Genomic DNA, 14,436 nt, shown 5'->3' with positions numbered 1-14,436 from the left:
CTGCTTTGGATTCTGTGTCTCCCTCTCTCTCTGCCACTCCCCCCCACACACTCTGTCTCTCTCTCTCTCTCAAAATTAAATAAATGTTAAAAAAGAAAAGGAAAAGAAAAATAATACTGAAAAACTCTTAATGCAAAACCAGCAGCTGCCTTCCCCACCCCTCCCTCACTCTACCCTCCCCCCCAAGTCCCACCTCCCCCTCATCCAGGGTTTCATCTTTGATAACTGCTTCTTCTGGGGCACTGTATTCTTTTTTTTTTTTTTTTTTTGTAATGTTTATTTATTTTTGAGACAGAGAGCATGAGCAGGGGAGGGGCCGAGAGAGAGGGAGACACAGAACCTGAAGCAGGCTCCAGGCTCTGAGCTGTCAGAGCCCAACGCGGGGCTCGAACTCGTCAACCGCGAGATCATGACCTGAGCCGAAGTCGGACGATCAACCGACTGCACCACCCAGACACCCCGAACTGAATACTATTCTTACTCGATAATCTTATATTAACTCTTGAGTTATCGCTTATAGACGTTATTAGATGCCTTCTGATTACAGCAGATGAGGATTGTGTCCTCTTACAACCCCCTTTCTCCTCCCTCCAGCCTCCCAGTATAAATACATCACGGGTTTTGTTAACTCAATAAGCAAAGTTTAAATATTCCTTATTTCCAACACCATGTATTTTAACTATATTTGCGTTTCCTGCAGTCTTTATTTTTCCTGCAATTAGAAATGTTCTCGTTTTCCCGCTTTAAAGAGGGTTCCTAAATTAGAAGTTAAACTTTTCTGTATGTTTTCCTCTGTTTTTGCCATGGCTCCCTGTTGGGAACGATTCTCCTGCACGTGATAAATATTTCCCGAGCATTTGCTTTTCTACCTTGGCCTGCTAGGTGTTAAAAGATACGGAAAGAAACATGGTCCTTGACCATTCTGCAGCCCAAAATTTAGTTGAGAGACAAGAGAGGTACACAGGGCAAAAAACAAAACAAAACAGTGCAAGCATGTTGCCCTGCATGCTGTGTGGTAGGTGAAATTAACGGTGCCCGCAGGGAATGTTCTGGAGTCAGAGGCTAGAGTCCCAAGGAAAGTTTTCTTTCACAAGGAAGGCCCGAACCGGGCTTTGAAGTCAGGTTGCAAAGCAGAGTCGAGAAGTACCAAGTAAGGAAATCCATGAAGGGTTGGTCTGTGGACCCTAAACACAGGAAGCATCTTAACAGGGCCCGGTCTCCACTTCCTCATCACGAAGGGGCAGGAAGAAGTTCATTACTGGTACTCGGCTGTGGAAGAGAAAATCCCTATTCTTAGGAAATATACGCTGAGGTATTTAGGGGAAAAGGCTAAAATATATGCAACTTGCCCTCAAATGGTTCAGGAAGAAAAAAACACATACATAGACGGTGTGTTGGTATTCCTTATGTTTTGGGGTTTTTTTTTACTGTTTATTTATTTTTGAGAAAGAGAGACAGAGTGCGAGCAGGGGAAGGGCAGAGAGAGAGGGAGACACAGAATCTGAAGTAGGCTCCAGGCTCTGAGCCCATCATGGGACTCAAACTCACGAACTATGAGACCATGACCTGAGCCGAAGTCGGACGCTTAACCCACTGAGCCACACGGGTGCCCCAGGTATTCCTTGTACCGTATCATTTCGGAGCTTTGCAACTTTGGAATTATTTAGAGTTATTTAAAGTTTTCAAAATTTTAAAAAAAATTTTAAAGATTTAAGGCAAGCTATAAAGATACCCTCAAGAACTCTAACCTAAGGAAATTATCATATTCATGTAAGGTTAATGATGTAAGCAGAAAATTTTTCTTTGCTCCATTTGTAGTTGAAAGAAAAGGAATTAACCGAAATATTTAATAAAGGGAAATTGGCCAAATTGTGTGGTGCATTATGCTTCTATTAAGATTAATTTTTCCAACAAATTGAGGTTAAATAAGATAATGATCCGGGTCTGATGTAAATGGGGAGAAAAGCAGAATATAAAGCTATACATACTGTGCAAATCCAATTATGCATCTTTATAGACCCAAACTGAAGGAAATATACCAAAGTAATAACAGTAGTAGGATCAAGGGTAATTTCACCTTTAAATTTTTCTGTATTTTGGAGTTTTCCAGAATGAGCATGTATTAATTTTCTAATTAAAACAAATGAGCATAGGGGGGCCTGGGTGGCTCAGCTGGTTAAGCGTCGGACTCTTGATTTTGACTCGGGTCATGATCTCACAGGTGAGGCTGAGCCCCACGTGGGAGCCTGCTTGGGCTTCTCTGACTCCTCTCTCTCTACCCCTCCTCCGCTGGCATGCATGTGCGCTCTCTCTCTCTCTCTCTCTAAATGAATAAATGAACTTTTAAAAAAAGAAAAATGAACACAATTTTCTAAAAAGCTACAGAAAAAAAAAGAGATCGGGGACAAGCCCAGAGTTATTTTAACAATTTTTTAAGGCTTAAGATAAAATTATACGTGTGTGTTTATTCTTTGAAATGATATCATAATTAAAGACAGAGTGTTTTAATATTTTTTAAGCATGCAGAAGAATATCTACCTTATTGGGTGACTGGCCAGATTAACTGAAACAATCTTTGTAAACTACTTAGAACAGTGCCTGCCCGAGGTAGTATGTTATGCATGTATATAGAATATATGTATGTGGGTATATATGAGATATATATGTATCTATTTTTTATATATATAGTCTCAAACAGTCAGCTGTTTTAACAATCGTCACCTCCCTCCTTGCGTGCCAGCCTCTGGTTGAGAATGGGTTGTGATGGGTACGGCCCGGTCCTCTGGGCCCTGGCGGGGGAGGGGCTGACCTGTGCCGCCTTCCCCCAGGTGGCCGCCGAATACTTCAAGAACACCACGCTGCTGCTGGTGGGTGTCATCTGCGTGGCAGCTGCCGTGGAGAAGTGGAACCTGCACAAACGCATTGCTCTGCGCATGGTCATGATGGCTGGAGCCAAGCCGGGCATGTAAGCGGTCCTTGGGGTGCCAGACCATAGCGCTTCCCCCAGCAGCCAGGGGCCACCTGGACAGTGGTCCTGGGCCACAGGGGGACGTCCGGCTCGGGTTGGTTTTCTACTAATGGGGAGGGGATGATGGCAGGGCTGCTGGGCTCCTACCTCACTCTCCAGTGAGAGGGCCCTTGATCACAGACTAGAGATTTGAGTGTGTGACTTTGGTGTCATTTATTATCACAGTCTAAAGAATTTATCTGAGTAATCTAGACCGTAAGGGCAGCAGGTTACAAAACACAAGGGGCCCATTAGGTAAAACATGATGGACCAACGTACATTGTTTCTCAACCTTTCTCTGGTATAACAAGGAACAGGCTGGATGACGAAATGGGTGTCTTCTCCTTGGTCATTGAAGGAGAGACACGGAGGTTTCCTCCCATCCACCCTGAGACTTTGTTATCACTGGTTCAGCCCACAGCTTAGATATGTTGCATCTGACCTGGCGTCTGTGATCACAACACGTGCCCTCGACTGTGCCCTCTTCTCTGCGGTCAGGAACGCCCATAGAGAGATTCCCAACCTTGGGGGATGTGTAAGAAAGTCAGGATTGACAGTTTTGTGTTAACCTCACCTCTGCTCCGTTGAATAGCCTGACCCTTCTCCCTTTGGAATGTGGGTCTCACTTCCTTCTATTTACAACTTTCTCGTGACGTGTTTTTGTAAGCTGCCCTGACTCCTTTGGGAGTCCAATGGAGCATAAATAAATAACATGGTATCAGTTTTCAACATTGGTCATTTAGACGAATACAGGTTATGCCTAGAAGGATGTTCCTGTATCCCACTTAACTACAGCTTAATTTAAGTTAATTTGCCACTTGGCTCAGCGATAACCTCGTACCCCACACTCAACCTCCTAGGCACACAATGGCACCTACACGTCACGTGGGGACTCCGGAGCTCTTTAAAACCTCCGTGTACTCAAACTCAAGGTCAAACTCAAGAATGCCTATCCCATCGCATTTCCACTCTTCTTTATTTAACTCATCCCCCCACATGTTTCCACCCCCGGTAGTGCTCTTTGCTTGCTGGTGGGGGTCCCGGGCAGGCAAACTCACACCATCAGCCTAAACAAAAAAACACCACCAGGACTTTGGCCCACCTGACGTAATCCACTCGATAAATGTGCTGTCCCCAGATCGTGCAGAGTCAGTGATCCCACCTAAAGCAATAAACACGGATAGTCTTTGTGTTGCCTTGTCTTACGGAAGTGAGAACCCTGTCTGTTCCAACACACACTGTTAGGTTTCCAACGTCCAAGAGAAATCACTTGAGAGTTCTTTTGGTTAGTGTTTTCCTCCAAGGGTTGACTCTTCATGACACCAGCTGAAAAAGTGAACGCAGTGATACGGGACACTTGGGTGACTCGGGGGGCTGTGCTTTCAGCAGGTTGACAGTGGGGCAAGCGGTGAGCGGAACTGTGAGCTCCACACGCCAATCTCTACGTGGTCACTAATAAGTATGGTGACTTGGCTGCAGAGCATAGACTGTAATGGTACCCGTAGAAGTGCTGGCTGCAAGGGCAAAAAAAGAATTCCTTTAGGCACCAGAAAAGCCCATAGGTCATCACCAAGCTAATGGCTGCAGAGTTGGCCAATCAGTAAGTCCATGCCCTGTGACCCTACTACCAAAGCTAGTCTCTGCTTACGGAGGGGCTTTTCTCTAGCTGAGGCCATTGGCCCGTGGCGTGTGGTTTATTCCTTCAACAAATACTCATTTAATGCTTGCTCTGTGCCAAGCCCTGGGAGTACAGAGTTGAAGGCATGACATAAAAACCGGACCTTCTGGACACACGCTACCCCCACCCCACCCCGTTTTCTAGCCAGCACCATCGGGTTCGTAGGAGGCCCCAAAGGAGCCCCGCGAGTGAGCGGGGGGCCCTTGGGAGATGGCCGTGCTGTAGACGCTGTGCCCCGGCCGCCCTGCCTTCCAGGTTGCTGCTCTGCTTCATGTGCTGCACCACACTGCTCTCCATGTGGCTCTCCAACACGTCCACCACCGCCATGGTGATGCCCATCGTGGAGGCCGTGCTGCAGGAGCTGGTCAGTGCCGAGGAGGAGCAGCTCGTGGCGGGCAACTCCAGCGCCGAAGAGGCCGAGCCCATCAGTACAGTTTGCTGGAGTTCACCTCCCCTTCGCCCTCGTACCCTCCTCTTGTGACACGGCCCGGCTCAGCGCGGCTCCCCAGGCTCCCTCATCTATGCCCCTCCCCTGCCCTCTATCCCAGACCAGCCCTTGTAACCCGTGACCCCGCTTCCCTGGCTCTTCCTCCCCCTGCTACATCAGCCACCACCTGCCCCTTTCCCCCGAACACTCCACGGTTATGACCACCCCTCTCCCCCCACCCCCCGGGCCTGTGTGTCTGCAAACCCCACCATGCTTTCAGGCGGAGGGAGGGCAGTCCTCATGCAGGATACGCCCTGGTTTCCCCATTCAGCCCCAGTCCGGAAGCCCTGCCCTACACGCTCAGCTCTAGCGTCCACAGCTCACGTCTGCTTTCCTTTGATACCGTAGGTCTCGATGTAAACAACAGTCAACCCTCCCTGGAACTCATCTTTGTCAATGAAGAGTGAGTATGGCTGCCCTCCTCCCAGACGGAGCCTTGCCGGGTCTATTCCAGGGGTCAGGAAAGCTGGGCCCTGAGCCCATGAACAGCTCTTTTAGATGCCAGGCTCACATCTCGACACTTCCCTCTGTCCTGATTTCCTCTCCATCCTCGGAACCACTTGCCAAGATCCTGAGGGCAACTCCCTCAACCACAAGGAGTTGCAGTGATGAGGGAAGAGACAGAAGGACTGACTAGTCTGATTGTCCACACAGCTACCAAGTAGAACTTCTTTTTTTTTCTTTTAATGTTTATTTTTGAGAGAGAGAGACAGAGCACGAATGGGGGAGGGGGAGGGGGAGAGGGAGAGGGAGAGCGAGAAGCCGAAGCAGGCTCCAGGCTCCGAGCTGTCAGCACAGAGCCTGACACGGGGCTCGAACCCACAAACCGCGAGATCATGACCTGAGCCGAAGTCGGACGCTTAACCCACGGAGCCACCCAGGCGCCCCTACCAAGTAGAATTTCATCCGAATTGGTGTCCTTAGGAGAGTAATACATTTAATTAATGGGAAAACATCCGCATAATGAATGTCACTGAAGATTCTCAGAGGATCATCAAGTATCTTATAGATACTAGAGGTGGTCTTACTAGACTTGGCCTTGTCAGGTATGACACGGAAAGATGAGGTGACAGGTAGTGGGCTTGGCAGTGGGCAGAGAGCCATGTGAGGGTGGAGAGAAGCTAAAAACGGAGAACTACACCCCCCAAACATTCACGTGAGGCAGATCCATCAATGGCTCATTTCATTTGGAGATTTTATATCAGACCGTTGTCCTCGAGGGTCGCTGAGGAGTATCGCCTCTAAAAGTTGGACGTGTAGCGAAACTGAGGTTTGTAGTTTGGTGACTTCATGGGCCGTGAGAACTGGCACTGACTGAAACCAGCACATGTGAGGGGAGGGCGCAGAAGGGTGGGGACTAGCTCTGCTCCCACCCCCCACCAGGCCTGCAGGGTCAGAGGTCAGAGTGCGTGGGGAGAGACTCCTCTTTGGCCCTTCCTCCTCCCACCGTCTGGGCCCCCACCCCTCCCTCTGCTGCTTCCGACTTCTCCAGGGGTCCATACCATCTCTGAGACTTGGACCCTGGCTCCCTCACTTGGCCTGGCCGGGCGCCCACCTTCAGCATCCCTACAGTGTCCCCTTGAGGTGACCTCTGCCGAGCCCCAGGCCTGATGGTGGTGGTGAGGTGCTCCCGGATGACCCCCCCACCCCCCACCCCCTGGTTCTGTGCTCTGCCGCTTTACTCCCCCCCAGAGCCCCTTTGTTCTGGGGTTGCCTCTGCCTCTTGGGTGGGGCCTCTTCAAGAAGGCTCCTGCCCTGCCACCTTCCGAGTGCGTGACCCATGACAAGAGAGACTCGGCATCATGGCCCTGCCTTTGTTCTTCTCCAGACCTGAATACATGTCCCCAGACTCTGAAGCAAAGAGCTCAAGTTGTCCCTAGATCTCCCTCAGCAGACTGCTGGTGGGGGCCAGGCCATTTGTGGGGTAAGGATGGCCATCTTCCACGGTGGCCGGCACCTCCCAGGCTGTCTGAGGGGCTCCAGGCCTGCCCTCCTCACCCGATTTGAGAAGGAGGGAGGGGAAACATCATAACACGCTACTCCTCCCAGGCCAACAACCCTCTCCAAAGAATGCTTCCCTCCAAACCCTGCTCAACTCCTCACCCTCCCTTGAGGTAGCCTGGTCAGGGGTGATGGCCACAGGGCTCCAGTCCTGCACGCGTGTCCAACACCTGTCTTCACAGAGCGCTCACGGCACCCGTTGCCTTCAGAACTAAAACAAACCCAGGTGCCTGGCCGGCTCAGTTGGTTCAGCGTCCAACTTCGGCTCAGGTCGCGATCTCTCGGCCCGCGAGTTCGAGCCCGGCATCGGGCTCTGTGCTGACAGCGCGGAGCCCGGAGCCTGCTTCGGATTCTGTGTCTCCCTCTCTCTCTGCTCCTCCCCCACTCATGCTCTATCTCTCTCTGTCTCTCAAAAATAAATAAATGTTAAAAAAAAAAAAAAAAGAACTAAAACCGAAGCATGCATTTAGCACTGAGCGTAAGCCAGGAGTGCTGTTAAGTTCCCACCCCGCTCTGTACTCAAGGCCAAGGCTGGGTGGGGGACCCCCGGGCATGGAAGAGACTCAGCACACACAGGAGCAGCAGCTGTGTCAGAAATTCCCCGCCCCCCCCCCCCCAAGCTCTTGCTCACCTCGGCTTCTCACCGCGTGCAGGCCCTCCCTGCTCCTGCAGCCTCAGGGAAGCACGTGGCAAATGTCTCCTTCTAGCCGGTGACCTTCACCGAGTCAGCCAGTGAGAATGTGGTTGGGGGGCGGGGGGCCCAGGCGCTCCAGGCAGACAGACACCGGCCCACCTGTCTGCTCTATAAATGCAGGGACCAGCGATCCGTGGCGACAACGTCAGGAGGACTGACGTCCGTATTTAAGGGTCAGCCCCCCAAATGCACTCCGCGCTAGTGAGTAGTGTTAGTACTGCTGTGTCCCCATGAATCCCGGCAGCGTCTCCGGGAGGCTAGGAAGACCCGCGTGAGGTTAGTCTCTCTGCAGCCTAGGAAACCGGGCCCCAGAGCAGTCACCACGCGGAACACCAAGGTGGGGCGGGGAAGGGCATGAGGTCTGGTCCACTGTTGTGTTCCCGTTTCCTTTGCTTTGTTCCAGCACGTCGACTGCAGACTTCACTTCTCTGATGCAGGACAAGGTAAGGCTTTGGGTGTTTTCCGTGCTCCAAGATCACTTGGAGGTCCCTCGAGCGGACTCAGGGACAGAGACGGCCTGGAGCCCAGCAGCACCGCTGGTGTGAGAACAGAGAGGTGCTCGCGCCAGCCCAGACGTGAGAGGGGCCGGACGGGCTCCTGGCAAGGGCCTGGGTACCTCTGAACCCCGGTCGCGAGAGGGCTTAGCCTTTCATCAAGTGCACGGTGGCCTTTTTCGCGGGAACCCGACCGTCGGCCCTCCAGGAACCACAGATTCACCCTCGGGATTCCTTGCACTGGGGAGTCCGCGCAAAAACTATCAAAAGGGTCACATTCACGGAGGAGAGCCGAGTTTACGGCCTCGCTCCTCCCCCAGAGCTGGTTGTACGTCTTCGTACGGCAGCCCAAATTTTGATGCCCACACTGTGGACTTTGCTGTGGTGGGATTTTTGTTTTTCATCCCCTTTGCGTTAAAGAAAAATGAAGAATTCATCGTTAGCTAATGAAGTTCCAGAAAGCCGGGCTCTCCTGCAAGGACGCAGCCGTGCTCTGCCCAGTTTCAAAAGCCTGTGCACATGGGCGGCTCGATACCAGGCTGGATGGGGAGGTGCGGGCTGGAGGCACAGTGGGGCGGCCCCCTGCTGCGCATTCTGCCCGGTTTCCGGTTTCCCATTTCCACTGCGCGGAGGCGTGGGGTGCCCATGGGGGCAACTACGTGGTCCCTCTGAGGGCCACCACGTCGTCTTCCTGACAGTGTGATGGTCTTTGTCCCTGCAGAACCTGAATGGGGTGCCCCCAATCACCAACCCTGTCAAAATGGCAACACCCCAGAGCAAGAAGCAGCACCGATCCCAGGTAATAGAACTCACCCCCCACCCCCACCCCGGACCCTGTTTCCTACAGGAAAGGCCTTGAGCTTCCGAAGGGGCGCTGGCCTTCAAAGTATGAGGGCGTCAGGGCCTGAGCTGCCACCAAGGCCTCCAGCCACATGCATGTCTGGCCTGCACGTGCCACGGGGATAAAACATGTAACTCACTGTTGATTTTGGCAAGCCATTCTACCATCTGAGCCCCTGTTTTTTCTTCAACCATAATATCTGGAAGTTGGGGCGCCTGGGTGGTTCAGTTGGTCTGACTTTGGTTCAGGTCATGATCTCACGGTCCGTGAGTTCGAGCCCAGCGTGGGGCTGTGTGCTGACAGCTCAGAGCCTGGAGCCTGTTTCGGATTCTGTGTCTCCCTCTCTCTCTGCCCCTCCCCCGCTTGTGCTCGCACACTCTCTCTCTCTCTCTCTCTCGCTCTCAAAAAGTAAACATTAAAAAAAATTTTTTTAACTGGGGGTTTGACCAGATCAGAGGTGTTCAAGCTGTTTCTCATAAGTGCTTCAGGAAAAACGCAAATATTTTACTGATTCTGAGATTGTAAGAAAATTTTTCTGTGCAAACGAGGATCCTCCTGCTACTTACTATTCCACTGAAAGAAAATGCAGAAACAAGATAGATACTGAAGCTGGTATAAAATTGCAGCTACCACTTAAAACCCTTGATTTCAAATCTTTGTGTCCATGCAGATAATCTCAATTCCTTAACGTCCATCATGGTCATAAATAACCATCACCATTTATGAAACGCTTTTTATGTACCAAGCACATGCGAAGCATTTTCTCCCCAGTCTTGGCTCGGTGAAGTAGCAGTCTGGAACTCCATTTCTGCAGATGAGGCAAGGACATCACATCATGTGCCCCAGGCCTTAGAACCAGTAGTGAGAGGAGCATCTCAGTTCAAATCCAAGCCCCGCCCCCCACCCCGCCCCGACCACACGTGTGTACTTTTAGTTACAAAATAGATGTACGCTGATGAAATGCTACATCATATTTTATGTATTGGAGGCCCGTGAAAATGTTCATTAGTAGAAAGGATCATGGAAAACCACCGGACCAGAGAATCTATGAGGTCTCTTCCAGCTTTGATAATGAATCTTTCAGGAAGGTTAGGGAGGGTCCAGACTGGCCTGGGCTCTCCTATGAGGTAGGGCTTTGAGAAAGATGGCCTCTTCGCCATGGTTTTCCCAGGATCTGGCCTGCTGGCCTTGGTCTCATGAAGACTCAGTGAGGGGAGACCAGGCCTGGGGGAGCAGAGGGCACTTGCTTCTTTATCTACACTTGAGACCAGAGGTCAGCAACCTCTGACCCTGAAAGGCCTCCATCTGGGCCAAACAGGACCTGAGAGAAGACAGAAGGCCGGCCTTATATGCAAGCAGAGGAGGGGCGTGGGGAGGCAAAACCAAGAGGCGAAAAGGAGAAAAGCGTGAGGAAGGGAGGAGAGAATCACACACTGGATTCCCCCTGCAACGTAAGCATTACTTCTCAGTCCTCTCGGGGTCAGGACTGTCACTCCAGCTCTGGATAGAACAACCACCTTCCATGTGTTATTCACACAGAGAGCGGAGAGCAGCCAGTTTTGCTGGAGTTCAAGTGAGAAACAGAACACGCTGTTACGAACAACGAAAGTAATAATAGCTTAGCATTCGTTAAATGCCAGGAAATGCTCTAAGTGCTTTACGTACGTTACTTCACTTACTCTTTATAACAATCTCGTGGAGAAAATAAGATCTTCGTTCTACAGGAGAATATGCAGCCCAGCGGGGCTGCCCAAGTTGGTAAACGGTAAAACTAGGATTGGGATTTGTCTTTCCACTGCGCCATGATGCCCCTATTTTCATGCCTTGTGTGGGGGACAGCCCGCGCTGGGTTGGAGGCACTGACTAATTTTCCTCCGATAGGAAAAGCCACTAGTCCTGATTCCTGGGCCCAGGAACCAGGAGCTCAACAGAAAGTACAAGTCCCAGCGTGACCAGATGATCTGCAAGTGCCTGTCTCTGAGCATATCTTACGCTGCTACCATTGGGGGCCTGACCACCATTATTGGTACCTCCACCAGCCTCATTTTCTTAGAACACTTCAACAAGTAAGTAACTCACCTGGTCAACAAATATCTACTCGACACCCACTACGTGTCAGGAATGGAACGGGGTGCTAAGGATAGGGCAGAAAATGGGCCTAGAGTAGCTTCCATACCAAGAGGGAAAAGAGACGTTGAGCATGACAGTTCAGTGGGACTGGAGAGGGGCAGGGTTCTGCTGGGAGAGCCCACGGGGGCCACCCAGTCTACAGGGAGAACAGGCCTCCCCAAAGACACAGCCTTGGAAGCGAGACCCGAGGCTCAGTGGGAGTGCAATGGATGAAGAGAGGTTTTCCAAAGAAAGCGGTGAGTGGCAGGACTGAGGCGAGAGAAAAGAGCCCATAAAAGAAAATGGCAGAGGGCAAAAAGTGGAAATGCAGATTGCAAAGGGCCTCTTGAGGCCCACGAAGGAGTTTGGACTTCATCTGAAAGGCCATGAGACGTCTTTGAAGCATTTTAGGCAGGGAGTGAGGTGATCGGATTTACAGTTTGGGAAACTGATGGTGGACTGAAAAAGTGGAAAAAGTAGGAAGGAAGCAGGAAGGAAGCAGGAAGGAAAAGTAGGCGGCAGGAAGATAATTTTGGACAGCACTGCAGATGCCCAGGAGAGAGCTGGTGATGGCCGGCAAACACAGACGGCAGTGGAGAAATGGTCAGATTTGAGAGATGGGCCCGAGAGAAGGAAAGGCCAAGTCTGATTGTCAGACTCATGGCTTCCGCAGCTGGGGGAAGAGAGTCGCCCTTTACCTAAATGAGCGGAAAAATGAAGAAATGTTGACGTGGAGGCTGAGACGTCCAGATGGATACACAGCTCTGAATCTTATTTTTAGGCTAAAGGCACAGATTTAGTGGCCTGAAGAGCTGTCTTCATGAACATGTAACCCATGTTGTCACATCAACTACCATGCTCAGAAGGGCCCCATACTTAGCTCAATGCTCTGCTGTCACCATCTGAAAATTCTTAATTTTTGAACGAGTGGCCCCACATTTGCATGTTGTTCTGGGCCCCCAGATTAGATGGCATTGGGTCCTGGTGGGATGCATGTGGAAACTGAAGTCAGGAGAGTGAAGGAGATCAATCACTCAGGGAAAACAGGGAGAGTTAAGTAGAGCAGGGACCGTAAATATTAAGCTTGAATATTTTAAAGTAGACTATAAATGAGACAACAAAAGGGATCACCCAGGGAAGAGGAAAATCTGGTGTCATTCCATCAAAGGGAAGAAAGTGTTCAAGGAGGAAGGGGTGGGCTATACTGTTTCAAGTGGCTGAATGGATAAGGAAAAGAAGGACAAAAATGTGTCCATTTGATTTGGTGACACAGAGGTAACCTAGGCAAGAGCAACTTGGTCAAGAGATTGAAAAGTGAAGCCAAGTGTCAGTGAGGTGAGGAGTATGCTGGAAGTGAGTAGACGGAGAGTTGTCTGTGATGGGAAGGAGAGGTATGGGATGATGACAAAGGAAGAGTCCAGTGGGGTCAAAAGGGGGTTTTAAGATGGAAGGTGTTTAAATGCTGATAGGCATGTCCAGGTGAGAGGAAAATTAAAGTTTTGGGAAAGAGGTGATGATTGATAGAGTGATATCACTGAGAAAACAAGAAAGGATGGGCTCCAGAGCAGAGGGCAGAGAAATTGATCATAGCCAAGAGGATAAACACACCCTTCCATTTAGCAGGAAAGGGAAGGAAGGAAGGAAGGAAGGAAGGAAGGAAGGAAGGAAGGAAGGATTGAAGGGGGGAATGGGGGAAGGAAAGAAGGAAGGAGGGAAGGAGGAAAGGAGGGAGGGAGGTGGGGAGGGAGAGATGGAGGGAGGGAGGGACAGAAGGAAGGGAGGGAGGGAGGAAGGAAGGGAGGAAGGAAGGGGGGAAGGATGGAAGGGGGAATGGGGGAAGGAAAGAAGGAAGGAGGGAAGGAGGAAGGGAGAGAAAGGAGGGAGGGAGGTGGGGAGGGAGAGATGGAGGGAGGGAGGAAGGGAAGGAAGAAAGGAAGGAAGGAAGGAAGAAAGGAAGGAGAGAGGGAAGGAAGGAGGGAAGGAAGGTAGGAAGGGAGGGAGGAAGGAAAGGGGGAAGGATTGAAGGGGGAATGGGGGAAGGAAAGAAGGAAGGAGGAAGGGAGGGAAAGGAGCGAGGGAGGTGGGGAGAGAGAGATGGAGGGAAGGAGGGAAGGGAGGGAGGGAGGGAGGAAGGAAGGAAGGAAGGAAGGAAGGAAGCAGAGAGGGAAGGAGGGAAGGAAGGAAAGGAAGGGAGGAAGTAAGGAAGGAAGAGGGGAAGGATTGAAGGGGGAATGGGGGAAGGAAAGAAGGGAGGAAAGGAGAAAGGGGGGAAAGGAGTGAGGGAGGTGGGGAGGGAGAGATGGAGGGAGAGAGGGAGGGAAGGAAGGAAGGAAGGAAGGAAATAAGCAATGAAGGAAGGAAGGAACAAGGAAGGAAAGAACAAGGAAGGAAGGAAGGTGGGGGGGGGAGATGGACCAATGAACGTTAAGACCGAAGTCTCTGGGACGTGAACTTCACGGAGTCGTCACACCATATTGTTCTGTCCAAGCTCTGAGTTTCTGCTCTTCAATTTTTGGTTCACTCTGTGGTCGGGCCGATTCATATTCCCTCAGTCTACTTCCTGGCTTGTGTCATGGTACATTTAGTCATCACATTGGCTGACTTGGACAACAGGAATTCTGTGAAAGGAAGGTGGACTCCCTGGATCCCCGCTGGTCTGAAAATGCCACCGTGCTATTTTTCTTGGCACTGGTGAACAGACCACCCCCAGAGTGCATCCTGGCTGTGTTTAAAAAATCTACAAATTGGTTGTTACATTCAGTACATACAGTCACACTTTCTAAAGTGCTAAGATGGATAAATGGATAACATTTATCCACAAAAGTCTATTTAATCTATCCGAAAAATCCATTCCTTTTCCTGGGTCCAGGAGCAGGGCCTAGGCTTCTATGTACAGAGAACAGATGATGCAAGACTTCATGCCCGTTGGCCCAGCGCAGCCCAGAGTGATCACTCAGTGATTTACATGCCCTCTGGTGTCCTTCTAGCTCCCAAAGCCCTTCTCTCCACTGACAGTGACTGACAGTGACTCTGGCCCTTAGGGAGGGCATGAGCTGTCACAACTTCCCAAGAGGCACACCGATGGTAAAGGTAAGTCCACGACCAGGCCACAGTGCAAAACAACA

At 50.8% G+C, this 14,436-nt stretch overlaps 1 protein-coding gene across 2 annotated transcripts in view; it reads left to right on the top strand.

Moving 5' to 3' along the window:
• The window catches only part of SLC13A4 (solute carrier family 13 member 4), a 45,665-nt gene that overhangs the window by 17,322 nt on the left and 13,907 nt on the right, over window positions 1-14,436 (top strand). For both annotated transcript variants that reach the window (XR_006298603.1, XM_043589634.1), the window contains exons 3-8: window positions 2,829-2,965; window positions 4,941-5,113; window positions 5,521-5,575; window positions 8,271-8,310; window positions 9,083-9,160; window positions 11,084-11,268. Coding sequence is in view for 1 of the 2 variants with exons in the window: in XM_043589634.1 (XP_043445569.1) it covers window positions 2,829-2,965; window positions 4,941-5,113; window positions 5,521-5,575; window positions 8,271-8,310; window positions 9,083-9,160; window positions 11,084-11,268 (668 nt within the window). In the remaining variant the exon portion in view is untranslated. The remainder of the gene's footprint in view (window positions 1-2,828; window positions 2,966-4,940; window positions 5,114-5,520; window positions 5,576-8,270; window positions 8,311-9,082; window positions 9,161-11,083; window positions 11,269-14,436) is intronic.

This window comes from Prionailurus bengalensis, chromosome A2, assembly GCF_016509475.1.
Source record: "Prionailurus bengalensis isolate Pbe53 chromosome A2, Fcat_Pben_1.1_paternal_pri, whole genome shotgun sequence".
NCBI classification, from domain to species: Eukaryota; Metazoa; Chordata; class Mammalia; order Carnivora; family Felidae; genus Prionailurus; species Prionailurus bengalensis.
This window is presented reverse-complemented; position numbering and strand designations above follow the sequence as displayed.